The sequence below is a fragment of the Stegodyphus dumicola genome, chromosome 11 (genome assembly GCF_044657685.1).
Source record: "Stegodyphus dumicola isolate Sdum_Otavi_A_Nest chromosome 11, ASM4465768v1".
NCBI lineage: Eukaryota > Metazoa > Arthropoda > Arachnida > Araneae > Eresidae > Stegodyphus > Stegodyphus dumicola.
The window spans coordinates 56,016,694-56,038,323 of record NC_140778.1 but is presented as its reverse complement, the minus strand read 5'-3'; the positions used below and the strand labels follow the sequence as shown (position 1 = coordinate 56,038,323).

The following is a 21,630-nucleotide window of genomic DNA, read 5'->3' as shown; positions in this document are numbered from 1 at the left end:
GTTTGGGGGGGACGAAACGAAACCTAAACAACATGAAGTGTTTTCGGTCGAGGTCAGCAATTTAAAAGGAACATTCGCATGTAGTTTTGAGGCATTATCGGAAAAAAAGATTTGCGGTTTTATTCCTAAGGTTAAGGATAAAGAGATTTTGAATGAATTAAAAGAAAAAGAAATCGAATTTTCGGATCCATTGCGAAAGGAAATTGAAATTAACCTTTTAATCGGAGCAGATGTTATAGGAAAGTTATTGACGGGAAATTCTATTGAAATACAGTCCGGGGTAACGGCTGTCGAAACGAAACTTGGGTGGACGGTATTTGGCAAACGAAATTCGGGTGAAAAGGATAATATTTTGAAAACATTTTCAATGCATGTCAGGAGAATTCCTCTGAATGAGTTATGGGAACTTGAAAAAATAGGAATATGCGCTCCAAACGAAACTGTTAAAATGAATGAAAGTTTTAATTTATCTGAATTTGAGAACAAAATGAAAATTCTTCCAGATGGAAGATATGAAGTAGAACTTCCGTGGAAATGTGATACGACACATTTAACCGATAATAAAGAATTATCCTGGAAAAGGTATCAAAAGATGATCTATAAACTCAGATGTAGTAAATTTTTCGATGATTATCAAAATGTGTTCAAGGAATGGGAAAGGTTGAATATTATTGAACGCGTACCAGAAAACGAATTGAATAATGAATGTCATTATTTGCCGCATAGGCCTGTAATCAAATTAGGAAGTGAAACCACGAAAATTCGTCCTGTTTTTGACGCTTCTGCATCTGAGAAAGGGAGACTCTCTTTGAACGAATGTTTGTGTAAAGGAATAAATCTTATTGAATTAATACCTGATATTATAGATCGTTTTAGAATGTATCCGATTGGTATTAGTGCCGATATTGAAAAGGCTTTTTTAATGTTATCCGTCGCATCTAAAGATAGAGATTTTCTCAGATTTTTTTTCCCATGCAATGAAGAGAAATTAATTTATAGGCATTGCAGAGTTGTGTTTGGAGTTTCTTCGAGCCCCTACTTGTTGAACGCATCTATAATGCATCTATTAGAAAACTGTCCACGTCAATATAGTGAAGTTGCTCAAAAATTGAAATCGTCATTTTATGTGGATAATTGTTTATCTAGTGTTTTTAGTATTGATGAACAGTTTATGTTTATTGAACATTCCAAATTAATCATGTCAAATGGATGTTTTAACTTGCGCGGTTTTGAAAGCAATGTGGCTGGTACAAATGTTGACAAACATTCAGGGGATACTTCCGTTTTGGGGGTAATTTGGAATTTGGATAATGATACGCTGAGGTGCTGCACAGACACAGATACATTGACCTGTGATACAAAAATCACAAAGAGGACAATTTTGGCAATTGTGCAGACAATTTTTGATCCTATTGGTTTAATAACGCCAACTACATTGCTTCCAAAACTGTTGTTGCAAAAATTGTGGAAAGTGAAAATTGCATGGGATGATGAATTGTCTCCGAATGATGTAAATATATTTTTGAACTGGTTTAAAGAACTTAATGTTTTGAAAGATGTTACTTTGCCTCGATACTTGTTTATCAATGACACGTCTGAACTACATGTATTTGTGGATGCTTGCAAGGGGGCGTATGCAGCGTGCGTCTTTGTTCGATCAATATTTAATTCTGAAGTAAAAATAAATCTCGTACGGGCGAAGTCTAGAGTATCGCCTTTGAAATCTTTAAGCATTCCTCGCTTAGAATTAATGGCCTGTTGTATAGGTTCTAGACTTGCAAATTCTATTATCAAAGCTTTCAGTTTGCCCGATTTAAAAGTTACCTTCTGGTCTGATTCAACCACTGCCCTTTGCTGGATAACAGAGCAAGGAAATTGGTCCGTTTTCGTCGAAAATAGGGTTAAAGAGATTCGAGAGTTGACGCGAGGTCATTCATGGAGACATATCCCAGGGAAACTAAATATTGCCGACTTGTTGTCGCGCGGATGTTTTGCGAAGCAAATGCTTCGGTCTAGATGGTGGGAAGGCCCCTTGTGGTTACGAGAAAGCCCTGAAAACTGGCCCACTGGTGAGATTATTTATTTGCATGAAGAAGTAGAATTGGAGAGGAAAAAGATAAAAAGAGTGAATATTGATCTATCAAAAGACGCACCCCCTTGGCATCGAATCAGTGTATCCAATTATGATAAAATGATTAGAGTATTTGCATGGATATTTAGATTTGTAAATAATTGTAAAGGTGGTTCTGAAAAGAATGGAAAGATTGAACTTTCACAGTATGAAATTGAAAATTCTGAGAAAAATTTAATTCGTTTGGTTCAAAATTATTATCTGACTGATAAGAAATCTTATAATTTTATTGAAACGCTCATTGATGATGATGGTATTCTAAGAGTTAAAACGAGAATACTAAATAGAGATGACTATGAATCTTTTCTGTATCCAATACTGTTACCAGAAAAATGTGATTTTACTAAGTTATTAATCAGAAATGTGCATAATAAGAACTGTCATGCTGGTCTTCAGATGATGCAATGCATATTACGAGAAAGATTTTGGATAGTCAGAGCTAGAAAGGCCATTAAAAATGTCCTCTTTAACTGTATCGTTTGTAAAAGATTTAAAACTAAGGCCATGTCAAGCGAACCGACACCTCTGCCGCCAGACCGAGTTACGGATTGTGCGCCATTTGAAATCATAGGGATTGATTTGGCCGGACCGCTGTTTTTAAAAAATGGAGGAAAGGTGTGGATCGCGCTGTTCACCTGCGCTGTGTACCGTGCCATTCACCTTGAACTCGTAAATTCTCTTTCTACTGATGCGTTTCTCCTGGCGCTTCGACGATTTGTTGCTAGGCGCGGACGCCCTAGAATAATCTATAGTGATAACGGGACAAATTTTCGGGGTGCGTCTAATGATTTATCAAAACTAAATTGGACTAAAGTAGTAAAGGAAACGGGAACTGAAAGTATAATCTGGAAATTTATTCCACCTACTGCAGCTTGGTGGGGTGGCTGGTGGGAGAGGTTGGTTCGTACAGTAAAAGAATTGTTAAAACGTACTTTAGGTAAAACAGTGTTATCATCTGAAGAACTTTGTACTATTATTTGTGATTGTGAAACTATAATTAATTCTAGACCCTTAACTTATGTTTCTGAAGATCCGCAAGAATTAGTACCTCTGACACCCGCCATGTTTCTTATCGAGAACAGAAATTCCAATGTTGAAGATCTTGATGAATTAAATTCGTCAAGTCTTAATAAGAGATTAAAGTATAGAACTAAATTGTTAAATGATCTGAGACAACGATTTAGAAAAGAATACCTTAGTCAACTGGTTCAAAAGCATAATGAAAAGCGATCTCGGGAACCTGTTGTAGGAGAAATAGTACTGATGGGGGATGATAACAGAAAACGTTTATTTTGGCCTTTAGCCCGAATTACAGAATTGATCCCTGGACGTGATGGAAAGATTCGTACGGTTAAACTTAAGACCCGGCATGGAATAGTTATACGACCAATACAACGCATCTTTCCTCTGGAGATACAGTCCAATGATAGAAACATAATTCCTGATAAGAAACTGGGTGCAGAGGAATCTAATTCTAGTGCTGGGTGTACGTTAAAAAAGAGTATTGCACCTGATAAAATGGTGATGCAACAATATTCCTCCTCTGGACGACTTGTAAAAGTTCCAAAAAGACTTGATCTTTTAAATAATGTTTGTTATGAGTTTGAGACTCAACCTGAGTCTCAAGGGGGGGGAGGATGTTGTGAAATGAACTGAAGTAATAACCGGCGCGAGGCGCTGCTGCTTGTGACGTCAGCCTGCGTGCTGAGTTTGTTTTCGAATGTTTTGCTTGTAGACGAACGAAAGCTGAGCTCGGAAGAGTGATACTGTTTTGATGGAAATAAAGAATGATTTATTAAGAATTTTTTTGTCTTTATTCATAATGCACCCAGCCTCGGGTAGAGGCAGGCCCGCAACTGAACGAACTGTTTTAAATATATTTGATTTATATATTTTCTGTGTTCTTCGTAACAGCCCCTTTAAAATAAGCTTCAGGGACATACACAGTGTCTCTTCAGTCTGACGGAGCCACATTTGCCTCGGGAAATCTATTCTTCTCCTTAGAGATTCTTTGGTTAGAAGGTCCCGAAATACCTTCTAAATTCAAAGAGAGAGAGAGAGAGAGATCGTGTAGAGCGTTCATTTCGCCAATTCTCCAAGATCAGAGGGTCCGTTTTTTCCAAAATGGTTTTCCGAATTTAAAAACATCGGGGTGCAGATTTCTAAAGTCCCTAAAAATGGCTTCAAGTTTCAAACAGAGTGAGAGGCGTGGTAAGCGGTCATGTCCCGTTCCTCCAAGATGGGGTCGTCCGCTTTTCTCAAAATGGCGTCCCCATTCAAACAGAGTGAGAGGCGGGGTGAGCGGTCATGTCCCGTTCTTCCAAGATGGGAAAAGAAGAAACACCTGGGATGAAATAACACGAAGGAAAGAGAGAAAAACACATCTTGTCATTTTCTGATAAGGTACAGGTGTTCGAATACTTTTGTGACCGACTGTATTTTCTAATACTAACTTAAAATGAGAGAGTGGTGATTTTGCGTCTTGATTATAATTCATTATCAAACACCATTTTCTTTTAAATTTATCATCAAATTTGATCATCAATTTTAATTTATCAACGTTTATAATCAAACATTTATAATATATAATAATATATAACAAACGTTTATAATGGAAACGGAAAATCGCCAGCGGGAAAAACAGCCACTTTGGATTATAATTTAAAATTATAATTATTTATGATTATAATTTATATTCAAAAGATGAGAGGATGTTAATAATATATTATTAATTTTAATATTTATTGTTTTGTATTTTATACTTCCTGGTTTGTGAGCAAGCCTCACTTACATTTTGCTAGTATAGTTTAGTAATTTGTGTATGATATTTAAGTTTTAGTACGGTTCCTGCTGAGTAAATGTTTGTATGATGATAAAGTTTGTTTTTGTTGAAACTGATTGTATTATTTGAATAATTACCGCAGTTACAATTTTTTAATGAAAGTGACTGTTTTAAAACTCTGATGTGAGTCTTTAATTAAAGTTTACTTCATGCTGAAGTGTGATTCATACTTTTTAGTATTCAAAGCTTGGATACCCGCTTACTTTTTCCGTGTAAGCTGTAACAGTTGTTACTAAATTTCTAACGTTGACATGTAAATTCTTCAAGCTATAAATCATTGGCTAGCAACTATAGAAATATTTCAAGTGATCGTAACATACCATGAGTGACCCACTTTTACAAATTCCTGTTTAAACATGTTTATATGATCGGGCAGGAAGTCTTACTTTTGTGAACTATAAGAAATTAATTTTCTACGAAACGTTATTGGAAACGAGGTATTCTAATAGCAAACAGCTTATACGCCACATGTATAATTTGTGTTGATTCTTTTATGAAGAAAAAAATGCGTATTTATATGAGACATGAAATGCTAGAGTGAACCATCTTAAAACTACTTTTATCAAAATTTCTGCTGAGCAGCCCGTTTCACATTCCGTCAGAGGATGAAAGTCATCACGGGATATGTAACAAGTTATATTAAGAATGTCAGCTACAGTTATCAATATAGTGCAGAAATTACATGCTTTAGGAGAAGGATGTTCCTGTTCTGAAATTACATATTCTAGGTTCATAGTTTGTTACAAAGTAGCAAATCACTTTGAAGAGGTAATACGTAAAACAGCACATGCATATCTATACTGAACACACACCTTGTATGTATTAAATTTGTATGATGTCATTTTGTCGAAAAAATACTTTTAAGATGCGTATGCTAATTCACATTGGAGAGAAAGCTCTTATATGTGAGGTATGTAGACATGTCGTTAAGAGATTAATTCAGACAATCATGTGCTTATTCACACAGGAGAAAAACATCATGTGTGTGAAGTATTTAAGAAATCATTAAGTCAAAAGTTCAGTTTAAACATGTATGTGCGTACTCATGCACTAGAGAAACCTTATATATGTGAAATATGTAAGAAGACATTTAGCAAGAAGAGTAATTTAAACATCCATATGTTTATTCACAGAGGAAAGAAACTTCATGTGTGTGAATTATGTAAGAAGTCATTTAGTCAGAAGGGTGGTTTAAGCAACCATATGCTTATTCACACAGGAGAGAAACCTAATGTCTGTGAGGTATGTAAGAAGTCATTCAGACGCAAGCATCATTTAATCACTCATATGCTTATTCACACAGGAGATAAACTTCATGTGTGTGAAGTATGTAAGAAGTCATTTCATCAGAAGTATGCTTTAAGCTATCATATGCTTATTCACACAGGAGAGAAACCTCATGTGTGTGAAGTATGTCAGAATGAATTTAGTGATAAGTCTACTTTAAGGGGCCATATGCTTATTCACACAGGAGAGAAACCTCATGTGTGTGAACTATGTAAGAAGTCGTTTAATCACAAGGGTTATTTAAATACTCATATGCTTATTCACACGGGAGAGAAACCTCATGTGTGTGAACTATGTAAGAAGTCATTTAATCACAAGGGTTATTTAAAGAAGCACATGCTTAGTCACACGGGAGAGAAACCTCATGTGTGTAAAGTATGTAAGAAGTCCTTTAGTCGGAAGTCTGTTTTAAGCAGCCATATACTTATTCACACAGGAGAGAAACCTCATGTGTGTGAAGTGTGTGAGAAGTCTTTTAGTCAGAAGTCTACTTTAAGGAGCCATATGCTTATTCACCTGGGTGAGAAACCTCATGTGTGTGAAGTATGTAAGAAGTCCTTTAGTCAGAAGTCTTATTTAAGCAGCCATATACTTATTCACACAGGAGAGAAACCTCACGTGTGTGAAGTGTGTGAGAAGTCCTTTAGTCAGAAGTCTACTTTAAGGAGCCATATGCTTATTCACACGGGTGAGAAACCTCACGTGTGTGAAGTATGTAAGAAGTCATTTAGAAAAAAGGGTAATTTAAACACTCATGCACGTATTCACACAGGAGAGAAGACTTGTGTGTAAAGTATTGAAACGTTCATTTTTAATAAAGGATTATTAAGATTTGCATATCGACAGAAGAGAGCAATCTGTCATGTATTTAAGAATTCGTTTGAATAGTAGATTAATTTGAAAAATATGTGTTGGTCTAAGTAGAAAAGAAGCCTTCTGTCTTTTGAGGAGATGTTAAATTAGTATCAACATTAATTTATCACCCTATTAAGGATTTGTATATGCAGCAAAAAAACCTCACTTTTTGCGGTCAAGTCAGTTTGAATGACAACATTTGTGAGTATTAATTGGTGGGGAAATTCTTAGTAATAAGAAAGTCATTCAGTGGCAGAATTTTAGATTTAAACGTATTATTACAGAGTGCTATAAAACGTACTGCTGACGTTGTGGTGAGCTTTTTGAATTGTCATTTAATACAAATAAATTATTATCTAATTATTTCTTTTTAAAAAGCAAAAAATTACATCTATGCAAGTTATATCTCAATTGCATTTTTAACTAATGCTGATTTGAAGCTACATTTGCTTATCTGTCCAGTCCTAAAGAGTCTAAAGCTGCTTATACCGACCTGGATTGAAAAGCCTTGGATTGCTGCTCTTAGAATCTGCCATGATACATTTTGTGTTTCTTCCACCTTTTCTCAGATTTGAATTTTTGACCCTGGATATAACTTTTTAGAGATTTTTGTTTCATTCATATTCATTATTACATCTGTTACCTACCAAAATGTGCTGCGGTGATCTATGCTTGTTACCACTTTGACATACTTCTGAGATGCAATTCTGGAGCAGGTTTAAATGTCTCATTCCATATGTGTACTGTAATTTGTATGTTCTTTGTGTTAAAAATGTTTCTGAGTTTAACGATCAAAGCTATTAAATTAATGATAGAGATGCCTTTCTTGAACCTGTAACACAAAATAATATATTAGGTGATTTTTTTATTGTGATAAAATATTAAAGACTTGCAGGCAAATTACATAGTTCCATTTTTTAACATACCTTTTAGCTGATTAGACTTGTTATCAGAAATATTCTCAGAAGGGCTATCCAGCTGCAATATCAAATGTCTTGAGTGTATAGCATTCATAAAACCGGTATACAGTTATCACATATTATACTGATAAAGAGAAATAAGGTCGTCTAAGATAAATTCACCAAATAGAGCAGCCTCATGTGTGTAAAGTATCTAAGAAGACATTTGAAAAAAAAAAAAAAAAAAATGAATGAGTATAGAAATATTTATATGCAGGTAAGGAATTCAAATATAGTACATATTTATTCAAGAACTGGGTAGAATTTTACAATTGGGTGTCCCTTGTTTTTTTTTTTTTTTTTTTTTTTCCCCCAATTCCTTTTTTTGTACTAATATCGTTGCTAGGAAGGCACAATTTCAAGATGGCCACTACATAAAACCAAAATAAGAAGTCAAAGAATTGCACAAACTTGTTGTCCATGTACACATCGATTTATTTTCACTTAAAAGAATGTCGGAGAATTGCACAAACTAGGCATTGCGCACTGCCTTAGATTTGACCATATACACATCAACCTATTTTCACTTACAAAAAATCAGGAAGCTTAAGCAAAGTTAAAACTATCATGGTAACCAGAAATGGGTTTAATCGCCAAAACTGAACAATATTTGTCGCTAGTCCAAGGGGCACTCAACTCTACACTACAGCCAAAAACTTCTATGTTTTTTTATCCAGTGTTGAAAGAGGCTTAAATTTTAATTTGCAAGGATACACACTTTATAAATGTGAACATCTGTGTACAAAAAAGAAAATCTGTTTCACTTGGAACTTTTTCATTGTTTTTCGCAAAAATTATCAATATAAGGATCTCAAGCATAAAAAAAGTGGTTAATCTTTGTATTATGGTAACTTGGCGATTTTTTGGCGACCAACCCTGCTACAGCAACCTGCTAGTTTTTGTTTGGACGCCATTTTGTTTTCATGAAGTAAAGGCATGTTATTGTGTTTTACTCAACATTTTTTTCCAACAATCTGCTAGCCGAATTATGCTTATGCTAGAACTTTTATGGAACAAAAGTACTTAATCATGACGAAGATTAGGTGCGAAATTGGGACAAAGTGCAGAATCGCCCACTGCTTGCCGTGTTTTTAAGAATTGCACGTACACGGTATCATCCATGTACACGTCGACCTATTTTCACTTAAAAAAACATCCCAGAATTGAACAAAAATGGCATTGCGCACATTCTTGACTATATCCATGTACACTGCTAAAGTTCTAGCTAGTAACCTTCATTGCCTTACCAAAATGTCGCCAAACTACCTGTTACCATATTCCAAAGATTAGCAAAAAAGTTTATTAGTATTTTATTGATTATTAGTGGTTTAATATTTTTCAATATTTATATTATTCTTTTTATATTTTAAATATTTTTCCCCCTTAATTTTAATTAATGTATGTGTGTAATGGAAGTACGGAAGGAATTTTGCAAATGACTTTATAAATAAATGCTTCAGTTGTTTTTAAATATTGAGCACTTCAAGCATATATATTTTAATATTTAGCCAGTAACTTCTAAAATTTATGCATGTAAGTTTACTAATGCATAGGCATAATACAACTTTCATGGTCATAAATTCAATAATTTCAACTCGTAAATTGAATGTAAAATACCTTTGCAGCATGCATCTAATTCAGCATTCTGTATACTGTTTAGATATAAATATTAGGTATTCTTCAGCTATCAGGATCATGTTTAGAAATTTATGCATACATACATATATTTCTGAATTCGACCTTGATAACAGAAGAGTACCAAATATTAACTAAAATAGCATTAATGCCATTTACATCATAAATACTAAAATACTCTCCTTTGTTTTACTACTGCAGACATCTCATTTTCAACATTACATTTTTTTGTCAAGATCAGGGATAGCTAATCAGCAGGGATCCACATGATATTAATAATAATATCAGCAGAAAGTATGTGATAGTAATCATAAATATATCAAGTCTTGCTTCTCAAACATGTTATTTGTCAAAGCAGCATGACATGAAGCATATGGAAGTTACATTTATATATATGCCAAAAACGAAAAAAAAAAAAAAAAAAAAACATAACAGCAGAAAATAAATTATGTTAAACATGTTTAAGTCTCATTTTGCTCATTAACCATGCTACTTAGGGCATATGAACTAGAGATAGGAAGGAAAGAATATTAAGTGTACATAAATAAAATTTGCCTTGTTAAACATAATAGGTAAAATCCTAGTATACGGTGCGGCCTTGGCGCGATTTTTAAAATTGTCGCCAACACCAAAATGATGCGTTTACGTTTGTCGCCAAATTTTTGGCAACCTCAAGGTAAAGCGTCACCACAAGTTTGAGTTGGCAAAAAAAGTAAACAAAATGATAATCATAAGATAATAAATCCTAAGCATACGGTGAGACACAAGGAAAAAAGCAAGCATTTAGAAATTGAAAATAATTTTTAACAGACTTTATAACAAATAAAAATATAATTTTCAACATGCATCGCAACAAATACAAAACATTCGCATATCAAATATAATAAATTAAATACCATGGCTCAGTGTCACATATGTTTTAGGGTCTATATTATAACTCAAATGCCATGGCCCTCAAACTCGGGTGGCGGATATATTGCTTTTATTGCAAATATAAAGTCTTTCATTTTTTCAGATGACGATTTATTATTTTTCAGGTGCCGCCACATATATTCCACCAAATAAGAGTCAAACTCTTCGCTTACCTTTTTTGTCCCCTTCAAATCCCACGCTTAACAGCACTCCACGTTCCTTCCAAATCCTAGTATACGATGCGGCCATGGCGCGATTTTTAAAATTCGGCAGCAATCCGGCATCTACTGCCCATTGAATTACAGCAAGCTTTCCTTCCAGTTCTAACTTTCAAAAAAAATTTGTGTTTAAATATTCGCAATTCATAGCATTGCACATCATAATCGAAAAGTAACGTTATCCAACTGTAGAACAAAATACGTTAGCAACTCGAAGTGTAGAATAAAAGACGTTATCAAACTAAAGTTATATTCAGTATCTGACAAAAACCGATTAATTAAAAAATATTAACCAATCAGAAACTCGGCGGAACCACTACTGTTATTTTAAAAAATACAAAAAATAAAAGATAAATAAATTTTACCTGAACATATGTTATCCTTTCTCATTCAGTTCACCCGAAGACAGAAGATTAACAGAACTTCAAACAATGGTTTGAAATAATTCTTCTCTTCCATCTGCATCAATCAAAACTTCTCAATTTAAAATATTTAATGAGCATGCGCGAAAATGCTCCCAAATGTACTCTCCTACAGAGCATCCAAAATCGGCTTGGTTACCACAATTGGCGCGCTTATTAGTTTCTTAAACCCGAATTTCGCCAACTCTCATGTGCACCGTATACAGTCAAAAGTCGTTAATTTGGACACCCATAATTCGGAATGATCTATAATCCGGACATTAAAACTAAAAACTTTCTGCGCATGCGCTGCGTTGACACATGCGCAGAGGCATTCACGCGTGCGCGTAAGACCTTTTACGACTGCGCATATAAGTGTGCGCAAGTGCAGAATACGTTTTCGCGTGCGCATTTTATGTGTAATGGACATATAAGCTAAATAATTATCTATTTCAGTTAATGTTGATGATTGCGTTGTTCCTTAATTTTCGAATTGCATCCGGCTTATTATTTTTTGCAGACTGTATGAGCAATTTTATAAAAGTAAGCTTAAACTTTCGATTATATCAAATAGAATTTCCGATATATATTTGTTAATATGTAAAGGATCTAAAGCGAAAGTATGTTTTGAAATCCGAAATCTGTTTATCATTTTCACGCTGCTCGGCGGCGGGCGCGTAATGAATTGGAAGTTGATTTGTCAGCACTATCCTTATCTTCAGCGCAGATGTTTTTATTTTATTTGGCTTATAATTCCTTACCAAATGTAGTATTTCATCTCGATATGCTCCGTCTTTGATATGATTTAAAACAAGTTCCTCGTCATTATAATTCGCTTCCGATAGCGAAGAAAAGTGACAGAGGTTATTGAAAACAAAAAAATTTCGATTGACAAATTAGTCGGTGTTCTTGACACAGCAATTATAGGACTTGAACGGCGAAACTTTGTAACTGAACAAGAAATTATGTCTGTTTAATAGAATTAAAGAGAAAGTATTATCACATGAAACGAAGCAAAACTTAAACAACTTACATTGAAAGAAATGTTTAATAAAGTAAACAAATAAATATTAAGCTTTTTCTTTTTGCAAATTTTGATACCCTTTAGATCATAATTGTTCTTTATTTCATAAATTACGGTTTCATATTTTTAATTTTGGAATTTCTGCATGCCATCTTACGAGATTTAAACTGATGATCTATAATCCGGAAAAATCGATAACCCGGAATCGCCGAAGTCCCGACGAGTCCGGATTAACGACTTTTGACTGTACTAGGATTAAGCCACATAATATTTAATACATGTAAATTTAAGTTAAGAAAAGGAAAACAATATGTAATTAAAATTACCATAAAAAAAGTTATGCATGGAAATCATTTTGAATTAATTCTGTAACTGCAAAACAGTTAAAAATATTTGTGTACTTTCAGCAATACTTCATTTGCCTTTTATTAGATTTCTGTGGCACTTTTTCTGAAAACAGAGCCATTGAGAATATTACCTTGTCAGGAAACAATTGTATTTCAAATTTTCTACAAATGATCGTGCACATTATGTTTAATTTCATGTATAAGTATTCCAGTGAGTGATCTGATAGATTTTCAGAATGACGACCACTTTTTGACAACTTCACTGTGGGAAAAGATAATGTTGAAAGTATGCAAAATAATAATAAATAAGTGAAGAATAAGTTACATGTAGAAAGGCTATTCAATCATCATCCAGTCAGGTTTATATAGTGGACATTCTGGATTCTTTTATGCACATAATTTTGATTAATAAGGTTAAGAGGGTTATTTTTATTCTTTCTGTCTTGTTTAAGTGCGAAAATAGTTTTCATGTAGGTAACCAAAGAAATGTAATCTTGAATTGCATAACTGCAGGGAAACAAGAGCTTCAAAGGCTTTTCATGACATTATACAATTGTTTAAATTTCGGAAAGAGACCAATCAACTAGGTTAATTGAATTTGTCTGTATTTTTTCCACAAAAAGTTAATTCCTAAAATATTTTTTTTTTTTTTTTTTTTTTTTTTTTGTGCAATTTGAACCATTGTCTATAGCAGTCGATTCGAACTGGCGGCCCCCAAAGCAATTTTATGTGATCGGCGAAAGTATTTCAGTTATGCATTTGTTGCAAATACAGTGATGCAAAGATTTCTATGTTTTACTTATTTGAAGTTTCAGTTTATTTTACATGCATTAGTATTAAAGGGGAAAGTGCAGAAATCCCCACTGCTTGGCACGTTCTTAATTGCACATATTCGGTATCCAAGTACACACGACCTATTTTCACTTAAAAAACATCCCAGAATTGCACAAAAATGGCATTGTGCACTCCCTTGACTTTATCCATGTATACATCGACCTATTTTCACTTAAGAAGTCAAAGAAAATTGACAAAAATCCAATACTTCTTACTCTTGTAAAAAGCGCCAAAAAAATAAGTGGTCGATTCTGCGCTTTAGCCGTATTAAACATGAACACAAGTAACACGTCAGAAAAATCTATAAATACAGTCAAAAGTCTTTAATCCAGACTTGGACTTCCGCGATTCCAGATTATCCGTTTTTCCGGATTATAGATAATCAGTTTAAGTCTGGTAAGATGGCATGCAGAAATTATAAAATTCAAAATATGAAACCGTAATTTAGGAAATAAAGAGCAATTATGATGTAAAAGGTATCAAAATTTACAAAAAAAAAAAAAAAAAAAAGCTTTATATTTATTTTTTTACTTTGTTAAACATTTCTTTCAACGCATTTGCGTTAAGCATACGTTACGCATAGCCGAAATTATAAAATTGCAACCAGAGAACTATTTGATGTGTATTCATGATATTTATAATGAAGAGGAATTTGATTTAAATCATATCAAAGACGGAGTGCATCGAGATGAAATATTACATTTAGTAAGGAATTATAAGCCGAATAAAATAAAAACATCTGCCTTGAAGATAAGGATAGTGCTGACAGATCAACTTCCAGTTCATTGTGTGCCGCGTTGTCCACCGCAGAGCAGCGTGAAATTGATAAACGTATTTCGGAATGATTAAAGAATCAAAGGATATGCCTTTATCCATTTTTTGCAGCAATTCCACTTTTTGTTTGATGGACATCAAAACATGCTTTCAGTTTGTAGAGCCTTTGTTAGCTCCAGAATCGGAAATTCTTTTTGACATAATCAAAAGTTCAAGCTTACTTTTATAAAATTGCTCCAACAGTCTGCAAAAAATAAGAAGCCATATTCAATTAGAAGTTTAAGGAGCAATGCAATCTGCAACATTAACTGAAATAGATAATTAGATAATTTTAGCTCAGCTTATACCGTCCGTTATACATTAAACGTGTATGCATAAAGGTATGATGCATGCGCAGAAAATTTTTAGTTTTGAGGTCCGGATTATCGATCATTCTGGATTATGGACGTCCGGATTAAAGACTTTTGACTGTATAAATAATATTCAAAGAGGTTAATCTTTAGATTATGGTAACTTGGCGATTTTTTGGTGAAAATTTGGTGACCAACCCTGCTACAGCAACCTGCTAGTTTTTTTGGACGCCATTTTATTTTCACAAAGCAAAGGCACTTTTTTTTCTTTTTAACTCAAAATTGTTTTCCAACAATACCCTGCTACAGCAACCTGCTAGTTTCTTTGGACACCATTTTATTTTCACAAAGCAAAGGCACTTTTTTTTCTTTTTAACTCAAAATTGTTTTCCAACAATCTGCTAGCTGAATTACGCTTATGCTGGAACTTTTATGGAACAAAAGTGCTTAGTCATGATGAAGATTAGGTGCGAAATTGGGAGAAAGTGCAGAATCGCCCACTGCTTGCCGTGTTTTTAAGAATTGCACATACACGGTATCATCCATGTACACGTCAACCTATTTTCACTTAAAAAAACATACCAGAATTGCACAAAAATGGCATTGTGCACACTCTTGACTTAATCCATGTACACTGCTAAAGTCCTAGCTAGTAACCTTTATCGCCTTACCAAAATGTCGCCAAAGTACCTATTACCATATTCAAAAGATTTGAAGATACAAATTTAATTAACTTTCATTCGTTTTTTGTGAAAAAATAAAGATATGCTCATGTTTTGGCTAATGATTTAGACTTCTTACTGATATACCCAGCTTTTAATCCACAAAATCCTCTATATGTAGAAATCAGCGAAATATGCATGACATAGAAAAGCAGCAGAATAATGTTTGTTTAATATTTTATACTCACCTATTAGCATTTCAAAGTGTGATTATAATTTTATTGCATTTTTAATAATTGTATTTGAATGTAAGTTTTGATTGTGAGGGGTTTAAAATCTGCTTTTATGATACAGGGTGTCTTTCAGAAGCTGAAGGGTAAAACTGTTGCACGCTGGTAGTTTGTCACAGAGTCAAGCCCTGGCTAACAGACTTCCCTCTCCTTAAGTGAATACCTCGCGAGTACTTTTGATATTCTAACTAAAAAATCGTAATCCTATTTACACATGGACATAATTAGAAAAAAGGCATTTGGTTAGATTAAACAAATGACTTCCATAAATGAAAAAATATATATATATTCATATTAGAAGTATAATTAATTACTTGGAAATTAATTCCTGTTTGTTATGACCAGATTCCTATATATTTAAATATTAAGTAGATAATTAACGCTCTGGCTGATCATCCCGCGATTTCCACGGGCAACTGAAATCTAGCAAAATTTGCTTATCCTGCGATTTCTGGGGCCATATGTTTTTCTTCTTTTATTGAGGAACGCATCCTGTTTAACCATTGCAATAAATTATATACAGTATCAGGCGTTTAGTTTACATTTTGATCAACAGATTTCGTTAGTTGTCCACTAAATTGCGGCATTTGAAGGCATGTAGTATTAGTGCTCAAACTTCAATTTTGGCACTTTTTTTCTAATAGAAATGGCTGCTAGAAAACATTCAGGGATTATGTTAATTATTTAATTAAATTATTGAATTATTAATTAGATTTATTGAATCTGGTGCAAAAACTGTGAAGTTGGACTTTTCCTTGAACCTTGTTTTAAACTCTATCATACTAAACTGCATTTCTCAGGTATTTTTCCCTCAGCGCTTTATATTTTCTTAAATTTTATACATGTTACTTTTTTATATTATGCAATAAATATAAATTAACTATAACTCAACTGAAATTTATTTTAAAAAAGATTTTTTTTGGTGATAACGTCTGAAATTGTTTTTTGTGGCAACTTAGTTTCTCATGATAAAAATCTATATAAAAAATATTTTCTAGAAAGAAAAGTGAATTTTTCAATTCTCCAATATATATAGATTTAAAATATGAAAAAAAAAAAAAATGCACAATTTTGGAAATGATTTCGATCCAAAAATTAAGCAGTCAGAAGGTTAAAAAAATTTTATTCTGATTAAAAATTATCTTGAAATACAAGCAATAAGTTAGAAAAAGAGTGTATTTTATTCTATAAAAACAAAATTATTTTATTCTGATTAATTTATTTAAGTCAATAATTAAAAATTTTAAATAAATTTTTAAAATTAATATATTTATAAGTTACTTATATGTAAATACACTTGGGATAATGTGAGCCATAAGTATGAAAAGGAGCATATTTTGTAATTTTCTTGTATAAAAATAAAATTATCTTATTCTGATTGCAGGTGTAGTTAATTTATTTAGAAAATATTTAAACAGCAAATTCAAAACTACAGATAAATTCATGTGAGCATCAGCACAAAGATTTATCTGTAAAGTCAGGACACCCAACGCGAAGTATCAACCATATCGAAAGAAAATATCTTTTTCCATTTCCCTATCTTAGTTAATATCTGGGCTAGCAACCTAAACACTCTTCCCATTGTCTGCCACCTATCACCCAAGTTGGCGAACACGATTTCAGGAACCTCGCCAAGTGTTGGTTATCTGAAAATCCCCATTGGTTGTTTTGGTAATGCTTAGTGTGTTGCTAATATTAAAAATGGCTATTTGTTGTCTTTTGCCTGTCAAGTTGGGGGAAAATTAGTTGCCAACAATTGGGTGGAATCGGGAAAATATCACAAATTTTAGCACATTCAAATCAAAGTTAAATATTCTGTTAGCTTAAGTTAGTTTTCGTCATACTAAGATAAAAATCGCAACAGATTTAAGTAATCAGAGAGTTCTGTATAACTGAAAATTTGTCTTGGGTGTTTATATAGGGCTGCAGAATTTTAAAAACAAAATTGTTACGTAAAACAAAATTATTCATGCAGTTTTGTTTTCATTTTCCCAGTACCAATCAAATAAACTATTTTAAATAAGCCTTGCCTTGGTAGATAAGTTTGCCATATTACTCATGTATTTTTACACTTTTTCACTAATTTTATTGAAATTTCTGCAAGTAATAGAATTACGGAGGATATGGTTGTAGTAAGAACATAACAAATAAAACATGTGCATGGATAAATTATCAGTAACTCTCAATTTTATTTATTAAAAAAAATGCATTTGAGTTAGAATGCATAGTAATGTTGTATAGTCATATTTATTTATCTGATTCCCGACTCTTGGCTACTCTCATTGTTGTCTCTCTACATCTTTAGTCATGTAATACTGCTGATATTGCTGTCTATGTTGTCTCCTTCAGCTTGCACATCATCACCGTTCAGTCTGCCTTCCCACATGAAGTTATCTGAGTTGTAAAGACAATTACTTATCCCCATTTTCTAGAAAATCTTCATACTATTGCTTTATGAATTAGAGTCCATTTACAAGCAAATCAAATAGTGAAAAGAAATAAACCGCTACTTACAAAAACTAATTTTAAATTTGAGAGGCATTTGCTTTCTGAACACCTTGAAGAAATTGAAATTTATGTGGCTGCTTAAAACATTTTCAGATACTTTCAGATATTTTTGCTAAACTGCTTCTGAGAATCATTTGAAAAATATATGAGTAAATATGGTAATATAAATAATGGAGACATAACTGACAACATTCATATACGAACCTATTTGAAGCATAACTTTTATTTTTGTTTACCTTGTACATGAATATATTAAATTTATTATAATTTAAATTATAATTAGTGTACTTATAATGCTGAACTGCACATTATAATTTATCAATACGTTATACTGTAAAAATTTGTTAGTTTAATTATTAATGAGAATTTTTATACAGCAAAAAGAATTATGCATATAATTTATCAGAATGATTTTTTTTTTCAGCATTTGTCTGAAGGTGATACTTAACCTACTCTACAGTTCTTAACACTTGCTTGCACTGGCAAAATTCTGAGCCTGAGAATGAGCAAAGCCTGAAACTGAACTGAACAAGTAAACTGATTCTCAGCCTGAGCTGGAACACGGGTACTTGCTTGCTCCATTAATGTAATCTGAGCATCTGCTTTTGAATGTTTATTTGACCAGGCTGATATAAACATGGAAAACAAAAAACTTGGTGATATGAAGATTTGATCAACCAGGGACTTCAATGTTAAAAGGAGGTATTTTGTTGATGTTGCATGCTGAGCAATATGGCACAAAATTCAACGTAGGATTTTAGATGTTCCTAACGTGTACCAGTATACTATTTCATATTATAAAAAACTAAAAGGTTCTCAAAATAAAAACAATATTCTTTTTACTTGTTATTTGCAATTTGTTGAAAATATTGCAAGCAATTTTATGTAAATTCAGTATTTCATTATGATTGATGGTTATATGTCAAGATATCAGTTTACTAGGTCATACTTAATGCTATGTAATATATATTTTTATGCAAGTATAGAGAGAATGTTATTTATACAATATTTTTTAAAGAAACAATAGGAAGATTATATGAATTTAGATATCCAATATAATTTGATTTTGAATTAGAAAAAGAAAAAAATATTATTACTCTAACTTAAATGCAACTCTGCCAATATTTAAAATGATATTCATTGGTATTTATGACATGTTCTTGTTCAGCATCTAGTTTTCTTGCTTATTCTAATTGTTTTTAATCTGTTTAAAAATCCATATGCTTAATTTAACCCAAAATCATCTGTGAGTTCACAAAATTTACCTGAATTGCATTTTTCCATCCTTTACAGGGAAATTTATTAAAATTTAATTACAATTATTCAGTGTCACAGGATTTCAATGCAAAGGTCTTATGCATTGTGATAACCAGGAATTCCAGATTTAAAAAAATGTTTAATAATATGTATACCTATTTGGATAATTTCTTGAGTTTAATATTTGGCATAATATCAGGTGTATTTAACCAATCGATCACCTAATGAAGGGAAACTGAGTTTATAAACAAGAAAAACAAAAAAAGTTCTGTTTTTATTTTTTCAGTATGATCATGTCTTTTTTTAAAGCTCTCTGCATTTGACTGAAATATTTTAAAGTACTTTTTTTCTGTCTGTTAATTTTTTTTTTCTCTCTGATTAAGGGGATGTTGGATGCAGTTACACAGGAAAAAATTAAATGTGGTCATATGTTTTCTTCAGAGCTAGTACTTGAGTACTTATACACTGAAGTCACTGCAAATAAAAGGGATGAATTAATAATAATTTTCACTTGGATTTTTTTTTTTATAAGTGTTCATTATTTTAAATCAAGAAGAGGATTTCGCAGTTAAAATGGCTAAAGAAACATTAACAAAACTGTCCATTACTACCTAAACTTTTACTCATTTGAATAAATGTGTAATATATTGCAACAGGAGGTGCAAAGTTTTTTGCCAACAAAATCAGCAGTTTTATGCTTCTTGTTTAGTGTGGTAAAATCTGATTTATATTTTTTATTTGTAAATTTTTCTATCACTTTTGCATTTTAATTAAATGCAAAAGTGATAGAAAAATTTTAGAATATTGCATCAACATTTGTGCATGGCATTAAATGTCAGGCTAATAAAAATGTGCTAATTTTATTTTATTGTTTATAATATTGTTTCTTTTCCTTTGATCAAACACTGAATTTAATCTCAGCATTTTAAATTCTAGTTTTATATTAATTTATTGAAGAATAGTACAGAATAAAGAAAGTAGATAAAATTATTGATTATATCAAACTTCTAGATTAAAACATAGATATCTTCTAACTTGCATTATATAAAATACATATGACTTAATATTTTGTCAAAATTCAAATGCTTCTAAAGCATAGCTGAAGTAAGTCAGAATTTATAGAAATGAAATAAATCGTTTCTATTTCGTTTATAAAACTTATATTTTTGTTTAAGAATATTTGTCAAAATAGTAAGATTTTAAAATACTAGAATTCTGATATTTTGTTATAATTTGCGCATTCAATCAGTTTTAAATGAGGTCTTCTAAATATTAATGAAAGTTATTCTAATCTTAAAGAATTTCTAAAATAGTGAATCTGTACGGAACTAATGTGTTCATTTCGTGTTGCGGCGAGCATATCTGATAGGTTAACGGTAAGCATGTTAAACCGTTAATGGAAAATCCTATGTTCCACTCTTGATACGGCATTTTCAGTTTCTATAGAACCACAAAATGCATTTCAGCTTTGGAAAGTTTCTGAAAATTAAAATTTAAAAAATTTTACACCTTTTTTAGTCATTTGAAGCAGTATCTTGCTTACACATTTTAATCTAAAATAAATTTGAAAGTTAAGTCCAATATAAATATTTCGGTGTACCTATTCTTACATCATGGAAATTCCGGGTATCATATTTAAAAAAAATAACCATTTTGACCTCTAATGAATGCAATTTAACCATGTTTTTGCATGACATCCTTTGCAAGGACAAAAAAAATTGATTCTTTTTCTCAAACGAATTATAAAACGGATTTAAAATGGGTTTAAAGTAATTGTTGTAGATCCCATAGAATTAAAATTGTCCGTATTGCATTAAATGTTCTCAATGTATTAATCCGGAACTTCCAGAAGACACATTACACAGAAAAAATCGGTCTTGATTTCGAGACTTCCAGTATGCGAGTTTCTCCTTCTCGAGCAGCCGGTTCCTCTCCCGGTTGTTCTTTGGGAAACAGCCTTGATGGCGCCAATTTGGCTACTTTAAGGACGTTGGCGACATTTGATTATGCCAATGGAAGTAAATAACGTGAGGAATAGAAGCTAGGAAGAAGAGGAAAATATATGGGAAAAAGTGGGATTAAGATGTGGTTATATTTGTTTGGTAAATGATTGCTAATTTGGTTATGTTATCTATCTAAATTAGCATTAAAATTCGACTAATGTGCATTTATGAGGAAAATGCACACAGCTACTTTTAGATCCGATTTTATATATGTATATTAATATATTTCATTCTCGCTCATATGATCTACATATGTATCAAATAACTAGCTACTTTTGTCACTTTATTCTACACATACAACTGGATGAATGTGACCATATTCTAAAGCAAGTTAAAAAACT

The 21,630-nt window shown here is 32.3% G+C and overlaps 1 protein-coding gene across 1 annotated transcript; it reads left to right on the top strand.

Moving 5' to 3' along the window:
- Positions 1-928: 928 nt before the first annotated feature.
- Positions 929-20,149, top strand: LOC146994013 (uncharacterized). The gene is made up of 2 exons (XM_085826719.1): positions 929-4,534; positions 18,454-20,149. Exon 1 carries the CDS (start codon positions 1,058-1,060, stop codon positions 3,785-3,787), a length of 2,730 nt encoding a protein of 909 aa, XP_085682845.1. The 5' UTR covers positions 929-1,057; the 3' UTR covers positions 3,788-4,534; positions 18,454-20,149.
- The last annotated feature ends 1,481 nt before the right edge of the window (positions 20,150-21,630 follow it).

What these genes read in the sequence shown, in the direction of transcription:
- LOC146994013 (XM_085826719.1), top strand. Translation starts at nt 1,058, where the DNA reads ATGCATCTATTAGAAAACTGTCCACGTCAATATAGTGAAGTTGCTCAA.